This window comes from Gouania willdenowi, chromosome 2 (genome assembly GCF_900634775.1).
Source record: "Gouania willdenowi chromosome 2, fGouWil2.1, whole genome shotgun sequence".
In the NCBI taxonomy this organism is placed as follows: Eukaryota; Metazoa; Chordata; class Actinopteri; order Blenniiformes; family Gobiesocidae; genus Gouania; species Gouania willdenowi.
The window spans coordinates 7,040,761-7,059,745 of record NC_041045.1 but is presented as its reverse complement, the minus strand read 5'-3'; the positions used below and the strand labels follow the sequence as shown (position 1 = coordinate 7,059,745).

The 18,985-nt window shown below is 38.0% G+C and overlaps 1 protein-coding gene across 6 annotated transcripts; it reads left to right on the top strand.

The window, feature by feature from the left end:
• Nucleotides 1-222: 222 nt before the first annotated feature.
• Nucleotides 223-18,791, top strand: LOC114476231 (rho guanine nucleotide exchange factor 7-like). Of its 6 annotated transcripts, none has more exons than XM_028467617.1 (23): nt 223-387; nt 2,909-3,200; nt 4,551-4,634; nt 7,799-7,883; nt 7,967-8,091; nt 8,175-8,379; nt 11,175-11,269; nt 12,238-12,332; nt 12,430-12,525; nt 13,446-13,568; nt 13,645-13,783; nt 13,874-13,933; nt 13,999-14,145; nt 14,222-14,308; nt 14,390-14,468; nt 15,128-15,258; nt 15,333-15,551; nt 15,734-15,827; nt 15,909-15,998; nt 16,746-16,907; nt 17,040-17,136; nt 17,854-17,908; nt 17,981-18,791. In XM_028467617.1, exons 2-23 carry the CDS (start codon nt 3,036-3,038, stop codon nt 18,101-18,103), a joined length of 2,556 nt encoding a protein of 851 aa, XP_028323418.1. In that variant the 5' UTR covers nt 223-387; nt 2,909-3,035; the 3' UTR covers nt 18,104-18,791. The 6 variants fall into 6 exon arrangements, with proteins under 6 accessions (XP_028323418.1, XP_028323410.1, XP_028323425.1 ...); XM_028467609.1 differs by lacking the exon at nt 223-387 and adding an exon at nt 2,748-2,813; XM_028467624.1 differs by lacking the exons at nt 223-387; nt 16,746-16,907 and adding an exon at nt 2,748-2,813.
• The last annotated feature ends 194 nt before the right edge of the window (nt 18,792-18,985 follow it).

Below are 18,985 nucleotides of genomic sequence, written 5' to 3'. Positions count from 1 at the left end.
GAGCGCTGAAAGTCTGGTGTTGTATTCCACAATAAATATCTCTTCATTGGTTCGTTTGTGTGTCTGATTACATCCGTTCAGCATCTTGCCACAACCAGGGCCATATAGGTTCCGGCGTCCTGATGACGTCCTGTAGCTGTCTGTTTGCGTTTTTCACTTCTGTATTCAGCTGCTGACAAGCAGAGTGCTGGAGCAGTGTTTCAAACTGTTGATGGGTCACTTCTAAAAGAGCTATTTCCAAGCTTGTCAATTATGTTGTTTCACTCGTGATGAGCTTTGGCTTGGTCTTCTCTTCTTGTCTTTGATAGGAGAGTAGATGGTCAAAGTTTAAAACAAAGTACTTCTTGGATTCAGAGCATGCTAAGAGGACACCATTCCTTTGGATGTGTAGGTGATTGCTTTCATCCCGTTTTTGCAGAGCGAATGTTGCAATCTGTATCTTTGTGGAGTTTAAACGAAGGCAGTTCTCTTGGCAGGGAAGCCTGAAGAACAGTCTCAAGCTTTCTAAAGTCTAATGTTTGGGTTGCAATGCACAGATTGTCAGCATATACGAATGACTTGGTTTGGGGGAGATCAGCAGGTCATTGGTGTAGATGTGAAATAGTGCGGGGGGCAGGTACGCTTCCTTGGGAAAGGCTGTTTTTCTGGCACAGTAGATGGCTACTATTCTTCATTGGAGTATAATCTAGAATGAGTTAGAGTTAATCTTTGGTTCTGACATGCTATTGTTTCTCACCACATACAGAGCATGAGAGATGACACATACGGTAATGTCTTGTTGTTTGCATCAACAATGTTATTGCAATGCCAGATTTTAATGAGATGTTTTGGAGTCTGAATTGGAGACTACACTTGTTGAACATGTCCGATATTATAAACCACTGCAGTTCAGGTAGTTCGGTTGTGTAATAAATCAAATATCCAATGTAATGCTGTTACTTCTGGCATTAATCTATAAGGCAGATAAATATTTTGTCTCTTAAAGTACTTCATTGTGACTGAGTTAATCCACATGGTTGCATTTTTAACTGCATTTGTTTGAACACAAGTGGATTACCAAGCCGTTGGTGGCATGCACAAGTAAAATGACTGCTGATTGACTGAAATCTAAAGATCTAATCTAAAGGGATGGGGGCGTATGTTTGAAGCTAAAAGTTGACATAAAAAGTTTGTTGTTATATACTAATTTTGCTATTTTAGATTTACCTGCAAGATTGTTCATGTTTTGCACATTTAAAAGTTTTTTTTAGGTTACCCATAAACCACTTAAAGGTGTTAATTTCTGTTTCTGTAGATTAACATCTTCAGTGTGATCATGTTGCGAGAGCTTCTCAGATGAAGCACAATTTGGTTGGAGTTGGAAATGTATCTACATGTTTTTGGTTCTGCCTCTTTCGCCTTCTTGTCAGTCGGTTGAGTCACATCTGAAAAGAGTTAAACCACCAACCAAACTGTGCAAGCCTCTTACGTATGTATGAAGTGACAGGAAACAACATTTCAATCATTTTAACCATTACTGCTTATCTTTCCCCATCTTCAACTTTAATGAGTCTTGGTTATAGAAGTGTGAATTCTGGCAGGAGGTTTTATTTAGTCGTAGTTTTGGTCTTATCTTGTTCAACAGAGGTATTTTTAGTGGTTGTAGAATAATCAAAAAATTATTTTATTTGCAATTTTGCATTGACTGTATATGCATTTTTTTATGCATAATTGAAAATTGTTCAAATTTTAAGTGATTGATCTGCTGGTAAATTCTGTAACATTTACCTTCAGTCAATAATGACCATCAGGGGGCGACAAAAACAACTGGTGAGTTTTTTTTTTTTTTTTTTTATCAATTTGAAGATATATATTGATGGCACTTACTTAATAAATAATAGTTTTGTGTTAATCCTAATATATATCAAAGTTATTATAATTTGAGATTTTTTGTCATCTGTTATCCCTGCATATGCATAAAAAATGTGTTATTAATATTTACCTTCAAATTGAAAAAGAATTTTCTTTTCACGTTTTTAAGTAAATCAACAAATTTGATATTTTAGGTTATGAAAGAACGCGAAGGGGAAAACTAAACACCTGAAATAAAAAAAATTACAGTCGTGATTAAGTAAATGGTAACTATTAATTTGATATTTTGTGGTCTAGTGCCAATGCAATATTAAAACTTCTAACAATGTCATAAAAAGTGTTGGTGAAACCTGGGCTTATATTTACAAAACTAGTAATAATAATAATAATAATAATAATAATAATAATAATAATAATAATTATTATTATTATTATTATTATTATTATTATTATTATTATTATTATTATATTAATAATATTAATAATTATAATTCTATTAAGAAGAAGAATAAGTGATTGTGATAGTAATCATGATAACTAATACAAGTTCAACTCTTTTTTTAATCATATCTGATCTTGTCTTATTGTGTTTTATAATCTCAGCTTTACGTTATCTCAATTAATAATCTTATCATATTAAATCGCATTTAATTGCATGTTATCACACCTTGTTGTACAATATTGTATAATTTTCTATCAGATCTTATATTAGTCTATCTGCTCTTTTTTTTAATTTAACGATGTAAGTTCAAAGTTATTTTAAAAATTGGGAAACCAAAATGTTAAATTTCTGTTGTAAAAGTCCAGCGTAAGCTTTATTGTGAAAATCTCAGGGAGGTTGTTTCTTGCTGCAGCTGTGCAAACACTGATGATGATGATGATGATGATGATGATGATGATGATGATGATGATGATGATGATGATGATGATGATGATGATGATACAGTTGTGTAGACGCGAAGGTGAGAGACAGAGAGAATGAGAGAGATAGGCGTGGATACAATGCAAATCTACTGTTATAGGACAAAACCACATTGTTTTCACCTTTATTTTGTAGGGACCAGCATTCGTGAGTGTGGGGATGACTTCCTGAGACTGATCTGAGCCTGAAGCGGGACACAGGACATTCCCTGAGGAGAAAAAGAAGGGAAAAAGGAGCTCTCCTCTGAAGCATTCCTAGGGCCATGAATCCAGCCGAGCAGACCGTGACGTGGCTCATCACGCTGGGAGTCCTGGACTCCCCCAAGAAGAGCATCTCTGATCCGGAGGCGTTTCTGCAGCTGTCCCTGCAGGATGGAGCGGTGCTGTGTCGGCTGATGGAGCGACTCCGACCCGGGACGGTGGACAAAGTGAGTATCTCACAGCCATCCACCCCCCTACTGTAAATACATGGGCTACTGAAACACCTCAGAATAATTAGGAAGCATTGCCTCAGGACTAGAAACAGGCTGTAATTATCTTATTCATTAAAGCGTCTTAAAAAGGCTCTTATTTTGAAAAAAATAAAAAACTAAATCTAGCATGTAGCCTATTACATATTTAATCTAAAGGCTTGTTTAATCTCAGATATTATGTATTTAATATACCTTATTTTACGGTTTAATGTAGAATTATTATTTATACCCCTGAGGTCAGAGTTTTTCAACACGTGGGGTGCATCCCAAAAGGGGATCGCAGAGCTGTTTTTACTGGGCCGTGATCATTGACAAAAATCTTGTATTTCTAAAGGATTTTCTTTTTTCTAAATCTAGCAGGGTGCTTTCAAGCTTTTTTTTTTTTTTTTTTTTTTTTTTTTTTTTTTGCATTTTTTTTTTTCTATCCAATTTAAGTAGAACATATGTTTTGATCAACTTATTACACATGTAGTTTATAAGGTTTTTGGGGTTTCCTTCTCTGCTTTCTCTCATTTTTATATCTATATTTGGTGTATTTTTGCCCTCATTTTATTTATTTGTCTTTCCTTTTGCATATTTTTGGCATCATTTTTGCATGTTTTGGAGTCACTTTGTGTATTTTTCTCTCATGAAATTTTTTTCATGTAATTTTATGTGTTTTTGGAGCTACTTTGTGCATTTTTTTCTGTTTTTTTATGCCATTTCGTGTGTTTACTTTTGTGTATTTTTAATCATCATTTTGTGTATTTGAGGTAATTTTGTGATTTTTATTTTTTTGCTTGTGCTTTGTTTATTTTTCTGTCATTTTGTGCGTTTACTTTGGGCCCATGTCTGATATAACCACTGTATTTGTACATTTGTTCATTAATCAGTGTTACATTGGTTTTTTTTGTTGTTTTATAATAATGTTTTTATGATGTATTATGACAGTTGCAAATGTTAAAAATGAATGGAGTGTATTTCAGCATCAGATGGTGTTCCTTGTGGAACGTAACAAAATGGGTAATTAACGTAACAATAAGTACAGCTTAAGTTTAAAATGCGAGAATGATTTTGAAAAAAAAAATAAAAAATTAAGCAAATGCAGTAACGAAATAATATTTTATTTCGAAAGGTGATCTTTTATTTTGAAACTTGTAAATGTAGCTAGCTTGACTCCGGTGGGAGGTTAATCGACAGGTGCGCTAATCACGCCGGAAAAAAGGTGATTTTTAAGCATTAAAGTCCTCAAACGTGTTTGTAAATGACTTTTTTTAATTTGTAAAGTGTGACTTTATGTCTTAATCTGTCACTTTTCCGACGCAGTTCTTCCAGGAGCCGAAAAACGACAGCGACAGTCATCGAAACATTAGCGAGTTCATCAAAGGCTGCAGCGCTGCCGGTGTCGAGGTGAGCTCTACCTCCAACACCAGCCATTCAACCACACAAAGTCACACTAATTACATCTTTTATTAAACCTACACATGTAACTTATCGTATTTACACATACTTTACAAGCCCTGAACGTAAGTGCTGTTTGTAATACCGCATTAAGTAAGGCTACATTATGTTTACAACTACCATCACGTAATAACTGTTCACTTATGGTGACCAATGTGAGCATTAATACAGGAAATAACAAAGGTTTGTGGCGTGTTTTGGAATTATTTTGTGTGGGTTTTTTAATTCATATTTTATTTTGTGTATATTTCTCTGCTTTTTTTTGGTACTTTTATGTGTTTTTTGGAGTCATTTTATGTACTTTTACCTCTGTCAAGGAGGCTTTTATGTACTTCTTTGTTTGTCTGTTAGCTGGATTACGTCAGAAGTATTTAACGTAGAATTTAAAAGCTAAGCAAATACATTAGTCTTACCTTAATGACAGAGTAATTACATTACTTCTTTTTGTTTTGTTTTTCTCTCTTTTCTTTTTCTTCTTCTCTTTTTCCTTTTTCCCCTTTCTTTTTCCCTCCCCCCTCCTTTTTTTTTAATATTATTTCTTAATATAAGCAACTATATATATATATATATATATATATATATATATATATATATATATATATAAAAAATATACTTAAGCTTAATTAAAGTTCATTTTTATTGTTATTTTATAAAAGAAAATAGAACGAATCATCTAAAATTAGCAACCGATTAGATTCCTCTTTAAAGAAAAATGTACATTTATTTATTACATACTTATAATGCATAGTCGAAACATGTATATTTGTCGCAAATAGATTCCTCTTCATTTGGTGTCAACATATGATGAAAAATAGAATAATATTAAAAAAACAAACTAGAAAAAGTACATAAAAAAAAAAAAAATAGGCTACATATAGATAAATGATTCATGAGCTGAGCTGGATTTTTAACGTTCAGATGTGTTCCTCGAACTTTTGTTCTCTCCGAGCTGTTCCCCGCATTTCAAAGATGTTCCTCAACCATCGGAAGGTGTTTGTTTTCTTGCTTTTCATTTGTTGTTATGGCAACAGGATGCAGAGATAAGCGTGGATGTGCTGTTTCTGATTCTGACACGGCGATTGAACTTGTGTGGAATTGAGTGCCCAATGAGCACGTCGTGAGAGGACTGATAAAGATGAGAAAATACTTTATTAAAGCTGGAGGAAATGCACAAATGTTCATGTTTACGTTCACGATAATTACAGAAGCAAAAAAGGATAAAGCAGAGTACGAGATACAAGGCTCAAAACATGCTAAATGGGATAATAAAGTCAACAACTGCTATACATTTTATATTTATTTGCTTCAGATGATTTACTTGTGTTTCACATGTGATTACGTTGCAATAATGTTAATTTGCTGAACTGCTAGACAATCAAAATCCTATTGAAATTAATTATATGAGCCTAACAGTCCCCACGTGTGCTAAATTATTTACATCTCCTCCTCCCAATACTTTGAGATGTAATCATCAGTTGTGCCCGTTAAGTAGATAAACTGCAACATGTTTTTCACACATGAACTTTTAGTAACACAACCCCGATGAGTTTTGTGCAGCAATGGTCAGTTTCCCCCCTTCCCCTCTTTTTTCAATTTTTTCTCATTTTTTTTTTTCTCTTCTCTCTTTTTTTCTTTTCTTTCCTTTTAATTTTTTTCTTTCTTGTCCTCCCATTTTTAAATTATTCTTAATTTTATTTTTTACATTTTTGAATTTCTTTTCTATTTATGTCTTTTTTTCCTTTCGTTCCTTTTTTTTTTTTCATTTTGCCTATTTTTTCTTATTTACTTTTTTTTTTTTTTCTCAAAAAAATAAAAAAAAATGATTTTAGCAATTAAACAAGGCGTGGATCACAAAATGTCAGGCAAGGGTGTGTCGTTTCAATTGGGGTGGCGGGGGTCTGATCTAATAGCTCGCTACATCTTCCAATCAGCTTGATTAGAGGCACGTCAGCCATGCAACAGGGAGCCAAGGTCTCCATTACCAGCAATGGGACTGATTTCCACTGAGTAATTCTTCCAGACGGGGGCGGAGGATGGGGCAGACTGCAAAGGATTACACTGACCAATCAACTAATCAGGTGGCATTTAGTGCCGTGCATTAACCTGATTCTGCAGCTTTATGTTCTTTTTGATCGAGCGGTGAGTTCAGAGCGAATTAAGCAACTTTTCTCTCCAGTGATGGTGGCTGCAGGCTGTCAGTAAGTCTTTCTGTTTGTGGCATAGAGACGCGCATTAGTCTATAACGTTTGGGTGCAGATAGCTCCACAGCAGCAGACCAGACGTCCCTCCTTGTGTCTTGAATCAGTGCCAGAGGGGAAAGTGTCTGTTAACCGTCAGCTCCAGACAGCCAATCAGCTGGAGTGTATGTACTGTATCCCTCCGACTGAGTGCATTCTTAAAGGAAGGCTGGTTAAAGATGCTCGGAGACATTTTGGACACAAATTGAGCATTTAAATTTGACTTTTGGGGGTTTCACCTCCACGCCTCAGTCTGTGTGTGTGTGTGTGTGTGTGTGTGTTTATACACAAGAGTTCAGTTAAATTGTGTGTGTCCATGTGTGCGGTTGCAGGATTATAGAAGCATGTGCAAAGGAGGGTAATCCCACACCAGACGCGCCCCCTCCCCTCCTCAGGACAAATACACACACAATGAATGAACTGTACAAATAAGAACAAAAATGCAAAAAATAAGGTAAAATATTGAAAGCAAAGTATAAATAAATAGAGAAATAAAGAAACAATATATATAAAAATATTGAAGATGTACCTCAACAAAAATATGATGAAAAAATAATGATAATAATAAAGAAGAGCAAAATAAATAAAGGAAAAGAAAACTGACGATATGAAATAAAAACAAGTTAAACAACAAAATAATTTGTTCTTAAAATGTAGGAATATATATTTCTAAATAATATGAGTAGTAATCAGCCTACTTTTTAAATATGTATGTAAATAGAATGTATAAAAATCAATATTTACTGAAATTCTGTGCGCGAAACTTCTAGCTTCTGTTCATGGATTCCGTTCTGTCCTCTGTTGGTGTCACGCTCTATACATTTCTAATAGGTGTGTGTATTATTTGTGTGTCTTTTCATTTGCTCTGGTTTGAAGCCTTTTGAGGTGAACGACCTGCTTCAGGGACTGAACTTCACCAAGGTGCTGAACTGCTTGGTGGCTCTCAACAAGACCACAGAAGGTATACATGTCACAAGTTATAAACATGTCGTTTTAATGGATTATTTGAGTTTTCCGATGTGTAAACGGATCATTTTCTTTCAGATTCATGTGGACGAGGAGACGCTGCATGTGTGCCACATGTTTCCTCGTCAAGGATCAAGTCTTTTGACTCTCTGAACACTCAGACTCGCTCTTCTAAACTTCTGCTGCCCCACTACCGCAGCCTGGTGGTTACCATGACAACAACCAACGACCCTGAGCTCAGCTAACATGGCTCAGGCTGACCGTTCTTCTGCTCCTTCCTTCCCAGGACATGTCGGAGGGCAGTGGGTGTGGCCGGTGTCTGGTCAAAGTGCGGTTTAGCTTCGAGCAGACCAATGAGGACGAGCTGTCCTTCTCCAAGGGTGACATCATCACCGTGAGCAGACAGGAGGAGGGGGGCTGGTGGGAGGGCTCCCTTAACGGCAGGACCGGGTGGTTCCCCAGTAACTACGTAAGGGAGCTGAAAGGAAGCGGTGGGTGGAGCCTAACACTAATTTTTGTTTTCTTCAATATGACACAGAAATACTTGAAATGCACAATATCACGTATTTACACACCATTTTTACACGAAAAACACGGAGTTGAATCTATAGTAAGTGTTGAAAATGGACGAACATATCAAATTTGCTCATAATCTTGTTTTGGTGCATTGCCGCCACCTATGAATGCAAATATGAATTCTTATGTGACAAATTTTGGCTGAAAATGAAATGGAAACAGCTATATGACAAAGACTAAACTCACACATTACATTACATGTGAGTTTTCCTGTAAAAATATTTCTCACGACGTAATCTCAGGTGATTTCAGCGTAACCCTGAATCTGTAAGTCATCTAAAGCAGGGGTTGTCAACCTTCTGGTCAGGACCTTGCTTATTTTTTCCCTTTTTCTGCAACTGCACCAAACTTGCCATATTTTAACCTATTTCCATCACTTTTTCTTGCCATATTTTTGTTCCTTTTAATGCATTTTTGCTACAATACTCTCATTTCTGCCACTTCTTCATCAAATTTCAATTCCTTTTCACTTATAAAACCTTTCCACTACTTTTCCCACCAATATTTGATGCCTTTTCTCCACAATTTTTCCACTTTCAAGAAATTTTTTGCACTTACAAACCCTTTCCACCACTTTTTCCACCTGATGTCCCATATGTTCACCCATTATTGTCACTTTTAACCTCTTTTCACCATAATTCACATTCAGTTTGTCATGACCATTATTTGCCAGTTTAAACTATTTGTTCTTATTTTTTAAATTTCATTACCCAATACTCCCCTCCCCACATTTCTGCCACTTTTAAGCCAATATCAACACTTTGAACCCTTTTTATCACTTTTTCTGTCCGTTTTTGGCCAAGGGATTTACATCTGTAAGATGACTATATACTATAGGGAAAATAATAATAAACTTCCTGGATAACAGTGGATATTATGCAGATAAATAAATAGATGAGGTTATCACAGATTCATAGAACATTTGACCATCATTTTTATTAATATTATTTGCTTAAATCCCGATGACACGAGCGTTTTAAAAGTGGATGGCCAGTCTAAAATGTGTGACTGGACACCACTGCTCTGAGCTTTCCAAACAAGCTCTTAAATTGGAAGTGCGCCCACATTGACTTCCTGTCTCTTTGTACAATGGCAAACGATAATGGAGCCACTTTGTTTTCTAACACTTCCTTCTTTTTATTTCCTGTCACCACGATAGTGGTTGTAATAGGATAGGCCCCTCAGAGTCTATCATTTTCATTCTGTTAATGTTAACATGATAAAAAATAAATCATTGAAATTCAAAGGCCTCACGGTTATAGTAGGGTTTTTAAAACACTCAACGAGCATTTGTATGTATATGCAGAAATTGTCGTTACGTTTCACCTTTATTCTTTACTTACAATCCATCATAACCAGGGTAGCTTTAGCAGAACACATGAGTCGTTGCTGCTGCTGCCTGTCGTCCTCAACCTTTGCTTTCTGAGGTGCAGAGGCAGGAAACAAAGGAAGAGCTTTTGACAAAGACCGGAAGTTCCAGAGCTGTTGTGTTGAAAAAGAAAACAACAACGTCCTGGATATAAATGTGCAGCAGAAACTTAATGACTGAGTTTAGGGAAGAATTTGGTCCGTTTCTATGGTTGTTCAAGTCCCTATGACAAGAATTATGAATTTTGCCAGTATTTTTTAGCTAAACAGCGTTCTCTAGTTCCTGAATCCTTTGCAGCATAACATCAGAGGGATTCTGGGATCCTGAGAATGAGTCAACAATAGACATTCTGCTTTATGGAGTCGTTCAACCATATTAATATGAAATGGTGAAATCTGGGATTTTAAAAACCACAGAAATTTGTTAAAAGTTGCAAATTGTGGGTTTTGGAGTTTCAAAATGAAGGGAAAAATTGTTTAAATTGACAAATAGCAGGCTTTGCAAATTATGAATGTGGTTAAAAGGGGTTAAAAATAACAATAATGGGTCAATATATGCAACATCGGGTTGGACAAGTGGTTGAAAGGGTTTATAAGTGCATGAGAGACATTGAAATTTGATGGAGATGTGGCATAAATGGGAGTAATCTATCAAAAATGCATACAAATGGCAAGAAAAAGTGATGAAAATATGTTAGAATATGGCAAGTTTTGTGTAGTTGCAGAAAAAGAGTAAAAAAAAGGCATCTGGCGACCCATTCTCAGTGTCTCGCGACCCCAAATGGGATCCTGACCCCAAGTTTGAGAGCACTTAGTTTAGTTTACAACATCAAATACCAACTCATCAGAACAGTCCCACTCCTGGAAGTGATCATTACCCAGCACGACGGGAGCGTTACAAGAAGTCCTGGATTTGTCACTTTTTTTTTTTTTTTTAAGAAATTGTCACTGGAGGATGTGAAAAGATGCTAAATTTAGCCATAAAAGTCACTAACCGTATCCCTGTAATGTGTCACAATCTGTATATGGTCATTCTCCAAACATAGACTGGCAGTGTGTTGGATTTTGCTTACAGGGGCATATTTTTATGTAAAAATTTACATAATCAGTCATTTAGTGTCCATAGGAAAAGTCGTGCACTTTAGTGAAGTGGGAAACAATGGCGTGTGTTAGCAGGACAACGTGGCGACCTGTCAGTGAGCGTGTCCTACATACTGCAACGACCACAAATTTGGAAATATACCAAGCTTAGTGTGACGAGTTCACTGCATCAGCAACACACACATGCACACACACACACACACTGACAGGTTTTTGTTTTCAATTCCCTCCTTTTTTTTAGACAAAACATCCGACATCAAGCCAAAGCCCGGGACCCTAAAAAGTCCACCCAAGGGCTTCGACACCACCATCATCAGTAAGACCTACTACAACGTGGTAAGGTTACGCTGCTGCTTTAACTGATGCCTGTGGACTGCAGCGATCAATTAGCAGTGTGTGTGTGTGTGTGTGTGTGATTGTGTTAGGCCGTGCAGCGCCCCAGCACGCAGCAAGCATAATGTAGGTTATCTTTTCCATCCCAGTGGTTTCTGGGGCAATCGAGCCCCAGGGTGGGTGTGGGTGTGTGGGTGTGGGTGTGTGGGTGTGGGTGTGTGTGTGTGTGTGTGTGTGTGTGTGTGTGTGTGTGTGTGTGTGTGCGTGTGTGTGTGTGTGCGTGTGTGCGTGTGTGCGTGTGTGTGTGTGTGTGTGTGTGTGTTAAATAATGCAACAAGCTGATACAGTGTCTCCAACAGTTCATATCTGTCATGAGGCTATTACCGGTACATGTGGTTTTTTTTTTATTTTTATGGATGGCTCACTAAATTAATCATCTGAGCCGTTGAACTCACATGAAATCCTGATGCCACGCTTACACCACTAATTTAAAATCTTTTTTTTTTTTTATTATTATTATATTCGTTTTTTCAGGATTATGTGCTGTATTTTATCATTTTGTTCATTATCTTATTATTATATTGTTAGAACTACCTTCACGAGTCTGCTAACTCTGGTGTTTCCATTGGTTGATATTGTTCTGGGCATTTACATTTTATTTGTTTATGTATTTTTTATTGACAAAATATAGGGTAAAATACAGTTACATATCCTATAGCAAAATACAGAAATACAACAAATAATGAGAGACAAAGTTAAAAAGGGCTGGAGGATGAATAAAGCTTAAATAATATATTTTTCGCACACAGTTTATGTTTTGGTCACTTTGGGGCTTAAGCTTTTAACCTTTAACCAAAATCTACTGTGTTGATAATTCCCATTGCACTAGAACATGTACAGTATTTAACTTGGTTGTCTTGACTTTATTGTTTTATCTTTTCTATTTTGTGTCACTTGGTGAACAATTAAAGGTCCTACAGAACATTTTGGAGGCAGAGAGTGAATACTCGAGGGAGCTGCAGAGTCTTTTGGGGACATACCTTCGTTCTTTACACCCCACAGACAGGTGGGGTCATTTTTACTCATTGATGGCATTATTTAATGCTCAAGTTTTACTCTTTAAAGACACAAACTGGACCCCTCACCTGTCTTGTGTTTTGCAGGCTCTGCAGCGTCGACATCGGCCACATCCAGAGTAATCTGGAGGAGATCTCCACCTTCCAGCAGATGTTGGTTCAGTCCCTGGAGGAGCATACCAAGTCAGTGTGTAATAATGTCTGTACCCCCCCTCCTGTGTCTGTACCACATTTTTGCAAAGGAAACACAGAATTGCCCAGTTATTTAAATTTGTAAAGGTTCAAATGTTCAACAATTCCGTAAAAATGTGTTTCCAGATCAAATAAATATTTCAACAGCCAACTTCTTATCAAATTTGTTTCATTTGATAAGAAATACAAAGCAGAAGGACACCTAGTGGCCATGAAGGACACTACAGTTCCCAACAGCAGCATTCACAAACATCCATCGCTGTCAAATGATCCATCAAAACTTTTGAATAAATTCCTCCACCTAAGGATCAATTTTTTTCTTCTTTACATGTTTCCTTAGGAAAACGATGCTGTATTGTACATAAAACTAAAATATTTTGTGAATAACACCAAATATAATTTATATGAAAATATATACGAGTGTGAAGTAAAATGAATCTCTATTACTGTGGTTTCAGGACCAAGCATCACCTACAAATAACAAGCAACGCCCTAAACTGAGTAAAAACTTCCACCTTAATTCTGATAAATGTAAATATGAAGCTTTTTATACAGGAAATATCTCAGAATATCACAGCAGGGCAGCAGAAAGTTGGAAATTATTATTTTAGTCAACGCACATGTACTAGAATTTATGACTAAAAACAATAAAATTATTTGATTGAAAACCACATTTGAAAAAGTATATAAAATGTACTTAAGTGAGATCACACCCATTCAATATAATTTTTGAAAATAATATTCTTATTTTTTGAGTAAAACCTTGAAAAATTTTGGGACTTGACGGAGTTCAGTTTCCTATTCAGAAAGACCAGTTTGTGTTTGTTGCCTTAATTGCATTCTCCAGCCTAATCCCAGTCTGATCACGTCATGTTGTTTGCATATATGTATGTCTGTATGTTTGTATGCAGACTCCCTGAGAGCCAGCAGAGAATCGGAGGCTTCTTCCTCAGCCTGATGCCCCAGATGAAGATCATCTACGTTGCCTACTGTTCCAATCACCCCTTGGCTGTCAGTGTGCTCACACAGCACAGGTAGAGTCAGTACCTGAAAGCAACGTCACTGTACAGACTCCTGTGTGTGAGCTATTGGATGGTTTGTGTGGCACAGTGAGGAGTTGGGCGAGTACATGGAGTCTAAAGGAGCATCCAGTCCTGGGATTTTAACCCTGACCACGAATTTGAGCAAACCCTTCACCAGACTGGAGCGATACCCGACACTGCTCAAAGAACTGGATCGACACATGGAGGTAAAACCTGAGGCTTCGTGTGGTTTTTGTGCCACTGGAGACGATTATGCCATAAAACAAACCTTTTGTTTTGTTTTTTTGTGTATTTAGGAGCAACACACAGACAGGGTTGACCTGCACGCGTCCATGGGTGCCTTTAAGAACCTGGCAGTAAGCGCCGCGCTCGTCACATCATCGTTGTGAAGCATTTACACGACTAACATCTGTGTGCCCAGGCTCAGTGTCAGGAGGTGAGGAAGAAAAAAGACCTGGAGCTGCAGATTCTGACCGAGCCCATCAGGAACTGGGAAGGAGACGACATCCGAACCCTGGGCCCAGTTCTCCACATGTCCCAGGTCGCGGTCCACACGCAGACCTGTCAGGTATGTGCAATCGTGTCAAAGAACAAGTAGACACGAAGGTGGGAGTCCCAGCTGAAGGTGGATAAATGTGTTTCAGGAGGCAAACGAGCGCTACCTGGTGCTCTTCCCTCACACTCTGCTGCTGCTTTCTGCCAGCCTCAGGATGAGTGGATTCATCTACCAGGTAAACTTTACACTTTAGCATCTGTCAGCAGAAGGAGGCCGTAGAAAGCTAAACAGTGTGTGTGTGTTTGTGCTTCTGGAGGGGCGGATGCCGCTAACGGGAATGCTCATCTCCAGGATTGAAGATGGTGAAAACCTAAAGAATGCTTTTGAGATTTCAGGTCAGCCTGGTTCCTTTTTCTGAAATCACAGACATGGATGATTAATTCACCAATTATTTGTGTCACAAAGCTTTATTATCAACATTCATGATGGTGTTTAGAATAACGACCAATCTCAGTATTAATACAGGAAAGAAAAAAGGGTTTTCTCTTTATTTATGTCTTTTTCTAAAGCTTTAGAGTAATAATGTTTATTTTTCTGTCATTTGTTGTCTTTTGTGTCATTATGTGTGTCTTTGTTATTGTTTTGTTTGCTGTTGTTGTCAATTTGTGTATTTTCTTGTCATTTGTCTGAATTTTTGTTGTCTATTGTGCATTTTCGAAATAATTTTGTGTATTTTTATTGTTGTTTTGTGTATTTTTGTTGCATATTGTGTGTCTTGAGTCATTTTTGGTATTTTTTAAATGTATTTTTGTTGTTACTTTGTATACTTTTCTTGATATTTTGGACATTTTGCTGTAATTTTGTGTTTTTGTGTGTATTACGTTCACGCAAATTTAGACTGAGGGCCGCATGAGACCCCGTGCTGCCACTTGCCCATGTCTGATATGGATTGATAGATTCAAACACACTCACACAGGACATATGAGTGCAGTGGTAACTACACAGGGTGATGTGTGTGTGTGTGTGTGCAGTAACCTGTTATGTTTGCATGCAGGAAGCCAGTGTGAGCGGATCCAGGTCGCCTGCAACAGTCAGCGCGACCTCCAGGACTGGTTGGACCTCCTCACCAAACACACACACAACCAGTCTGTCCACACACGCAAACCTCAGTCCGTCTGTCACACAGTGAGTCCCGCCCACTTTGGGAAATCATATTAAGGCTGCTTCTCCATCTGACTGCCATCTGTTCTAATCCCCAGCTGCCCTCCCACCCCGCCCCCCCCTCGAGGCTGTCGGAGCCTCAGGGAGGAAACGGTGTGTACCACACCCTTCCACACCTGTCCTCTTACGGGTTAGCTCCCAGTGGCAGTCCTATGTGGGGACCCTTGGAGCCTCCGAGCACCCCCAAACCCTGGAGTCTGAGCTGCCTCCGCCCTGCACCTCCTCTTCGGCCGTCTGCTGCTCTCTGCCACAAGGAGGTACCGGTACTTTACACTGTGAACCTTCACTATATCCTCCACTAAAAACCATAGAAATTAATTAAAAGTTGCAAAGTTGCACCTGGTTCACTAGTGTTTAGCACAACCTGCCAACACTCAGACTCACACAGTGCTCGTGATGTTTAAGAATGTGAACCAAGCGTTTGCTCTCCCCCTCAAAGGATCAGAGTAAGAGTCCCAAGAACATGAAAAAGCTTCTCCCGAAGAGGAAACCAGAGAGGAAAGCATCGGAGGAGGACTTCACTGTCAGAAAGAGTGAGTGTGTGTGAGCGTGAGTGTCAGGGTCCTGATTTCAGTCTATGCTCCGCCCTCATCCTCCCTCTGCTCCTCCACCAGGTACAGCGGCTCTTGAGGAGGACGCTCAGATCCTCAAGGTGATCGAAGCTTACTGCACCAGTGCCAAGACGCGGCAAACCCTCAACTCCAGTGAGTGCACGCCACTCCCACCATAGCTACGTCACCTGGGAGTTATTGCAGGGTTGGGGTCAACTACATTTTTAAATTACAATTACGTCTTATTATTATTATCCATATTCAATTACAACTTTATTGCGCATTTTTTCCAATTATGATTAAAATGACTATTATTTACCCCCTGAAAAGTTGATGGGAAACATATATATATATATATATGGCCCTTTTTTCTTTCTTTTTTCCTTATTTTTTTTCTCTATTAAACATATTTTAATAATTATTAACTACATATGTGTAAGCATAGAACTGTAACATGAATCCATTAAACTGTAAGTGACAATTTTTATTGAATTTTAATGTCAAAGTGAATTATCTGAACTCAATTACAATTCAATTACGATTACAACAGCAACAGATTTTCTTTTTTATTATAGTTATGTCATATTTGTAATTGATTACCAATCACGCAAATACAATTATAATTGACACCAACCCTGGTTCATTGTAGCGACATGCCTCGTGCTCTTTCTGCTCTAACTCTGTTTTCTCATCCTTTTTTCTCCACTCTGTGCTCTATTCATCCCCCTCTTTGTTCACATTTCCTTTGCTCTTCCCTGTTTTTCGGTTGCAAACATACCTCTCCGACATTTTTACTGGCTTTGATTTGATTTTTCCCTCACCCTCAATCCTCTTCCCCATTCGGTTCACCCGGCACCGTTTTGTTCTCCCTTATTCGTTAAAACCTCCCCTGTTCAAAAGCCTGGCAAGGAACCGACCTCATGCACAACCACGTGCTCGCCGACACCAGCCTCACTGTTGCCAGCGTCCTCGGCAACCTGCAGGGTTCTTCTGACCAATCAGAGGACTCGGATTATGACAGTATCTGGACCGCCCATAGTTACAGGACTTCCTTGTTTTCTCGTAAGACTTTGGTTTTGAATGAGTCCTGAAAGAGCAGCTAGTGGGAGGACGTGTTTTGTGTTTCCGTTGTTAAGTTTTCATTTGTGAGTATGTGTAGTTTTGTGTGTTTGATTGGTAGCGTAACTGTTACAGGTTCCAGCAGGAAGGACGTCCAAGTGTTGTTCCCGGAGGAGGAGAAGATCATCGTGGAGGAAACCAGGAGCAACGGACAGACTGTGGTGGAGGAAAGGTGGGAAAGGAAAGGAGAGAGTGTGTATATCCACTGTTATCCAGGAAGTTTATCATTTTTTGCGCCATAGTAAATAGTAAATCCTTTGTTTAATCAGAAATAAAAAGGGTTAAAAGTGACCAAAAATGGTGGAAAAGGTGGTGAAGTGGGATTTTAAAAACCACAGAAATTGGCTAAAGTTTGCAAGAGTGATAGAAAGGGTTAAAAGTGTCAATATTGGCTTAAAAGTGACAGAAAAGGGGGTAGCTGAGGTTGGAATAATGTAATTTAAAAAATAGGAACAATTAGTTTAAACTGGCAAATAATGGGCATGACAAATCATGAATGGGGTTAAATTGGCAAGAATAAAATGTTGGGTCAACATATGCAACATTTGGTGGGAAAAGTGGTGGAAAGGGTTTATAAGTGAAAAGACATTGAAATTTGATGGAGAAGTGGCTGAAATGGGAGTGATGTTGCAAAAATGCATTAAAAGGAGCAAAAATGTGGCAAGAAAAAGTGATGAAAATAAGTTAAAATATGGCAAGTTTGGTGTAGTTGGAGAAAAAGGGTAAAAATAATGAAAAATCAGCTCAAATTGTTCAAAAAATATTCTTTATTTCTTGAAGGCATCTGGCGACCCCCTCATAGTGTCTTGCGTCCCCAAGGTTGAGAACTCCTGCTTTAGAGCATTGGTTTAGGCTAATTACGCACTAAACGGCACAATGTGTTCTGCAGGAGTCTGGTGGACACCGTGTACAGTCTCAAAGACGAGGTCCTGGAGCTTAAACAGGTGCGTCCTCTCATTGGTCACATTTCTGCGTTAAAGTCGCGCTAACGCCGTTCACTCCACCTCCGCTCGCAGGACAATAAGAGGATGAAACGGACGCTGGAGGAGGAGCTACGAGCCCGAAAAGAGCTGGAGCGGATCATCCGGAGGGTGCTGAAGAACATGAACGACCCCACGTGGGACGAGACCAACCTTTGAAAAAACCAGGAGAGCCGCCGACTGTTCAACGCCGTGTCAAACGTGTGCCAAACCGTGGAGCCGTGCTAACTGACCAAAAAGCTGTGAAGCTACATCTTCCAATGCTGGGTCACATGACCTCAGGTTTTAAAATCATTTGTTAGAACGCTAAATCTTCCTGAAAGCAACAGGTAAATGCTAGTAATTTGACACCAGGTTCCTCTTATTTTATCAGCCAAAAGTAGACACTTAAAAAAAGAACAATATTTAAATCAAAATAAATTAAAAAAAAAGGAATAGTGGTTTTTTTTTTTTTTGTATTTTACATGAATCGGTTGATCTGTGAACCATGACTCAGCATTCCAACCCTCACCTACACTTGAGTGACATGAAAAAGTCTGTATATGCATCCAAACGAAGCCGCATGTCACTTAAATCACGGTGAGACAAAACTCTGTGATTTTTTCTGTTGAAGAACCAAAGCAATACAACACTGGAGGATTGTAGCACTTTTTAAAAACACTGCTGGATTAGTTATTCATATTTGTGTTTTTATTCATACTTTTATATAAAACCTATGTTTGTTTTTTGTTTTTTTACCTAATCAGGTTGATCACATATATATTATTAACTACTTTCATGTATATAACTGAAACTGACTGATCTAAATGTGTTGTGTAACAATGAGTTAAGATGATATTTAACCCACCACCACCCATCTTATTTATTTCACCCTTGTGTCTGTGAATAAAAAGTTGAATCCAACTTGAGTCTCAGTATCTGTTTGATTAAATCATTTTTTTTTTGTAAAGAACACATTTGCACTGTAAATACTTCTTCTTTTGTCATTAAATGTTTTACTTTGTTAATAGAGCGGCAATAAATATAGAAAAATAAGACAAA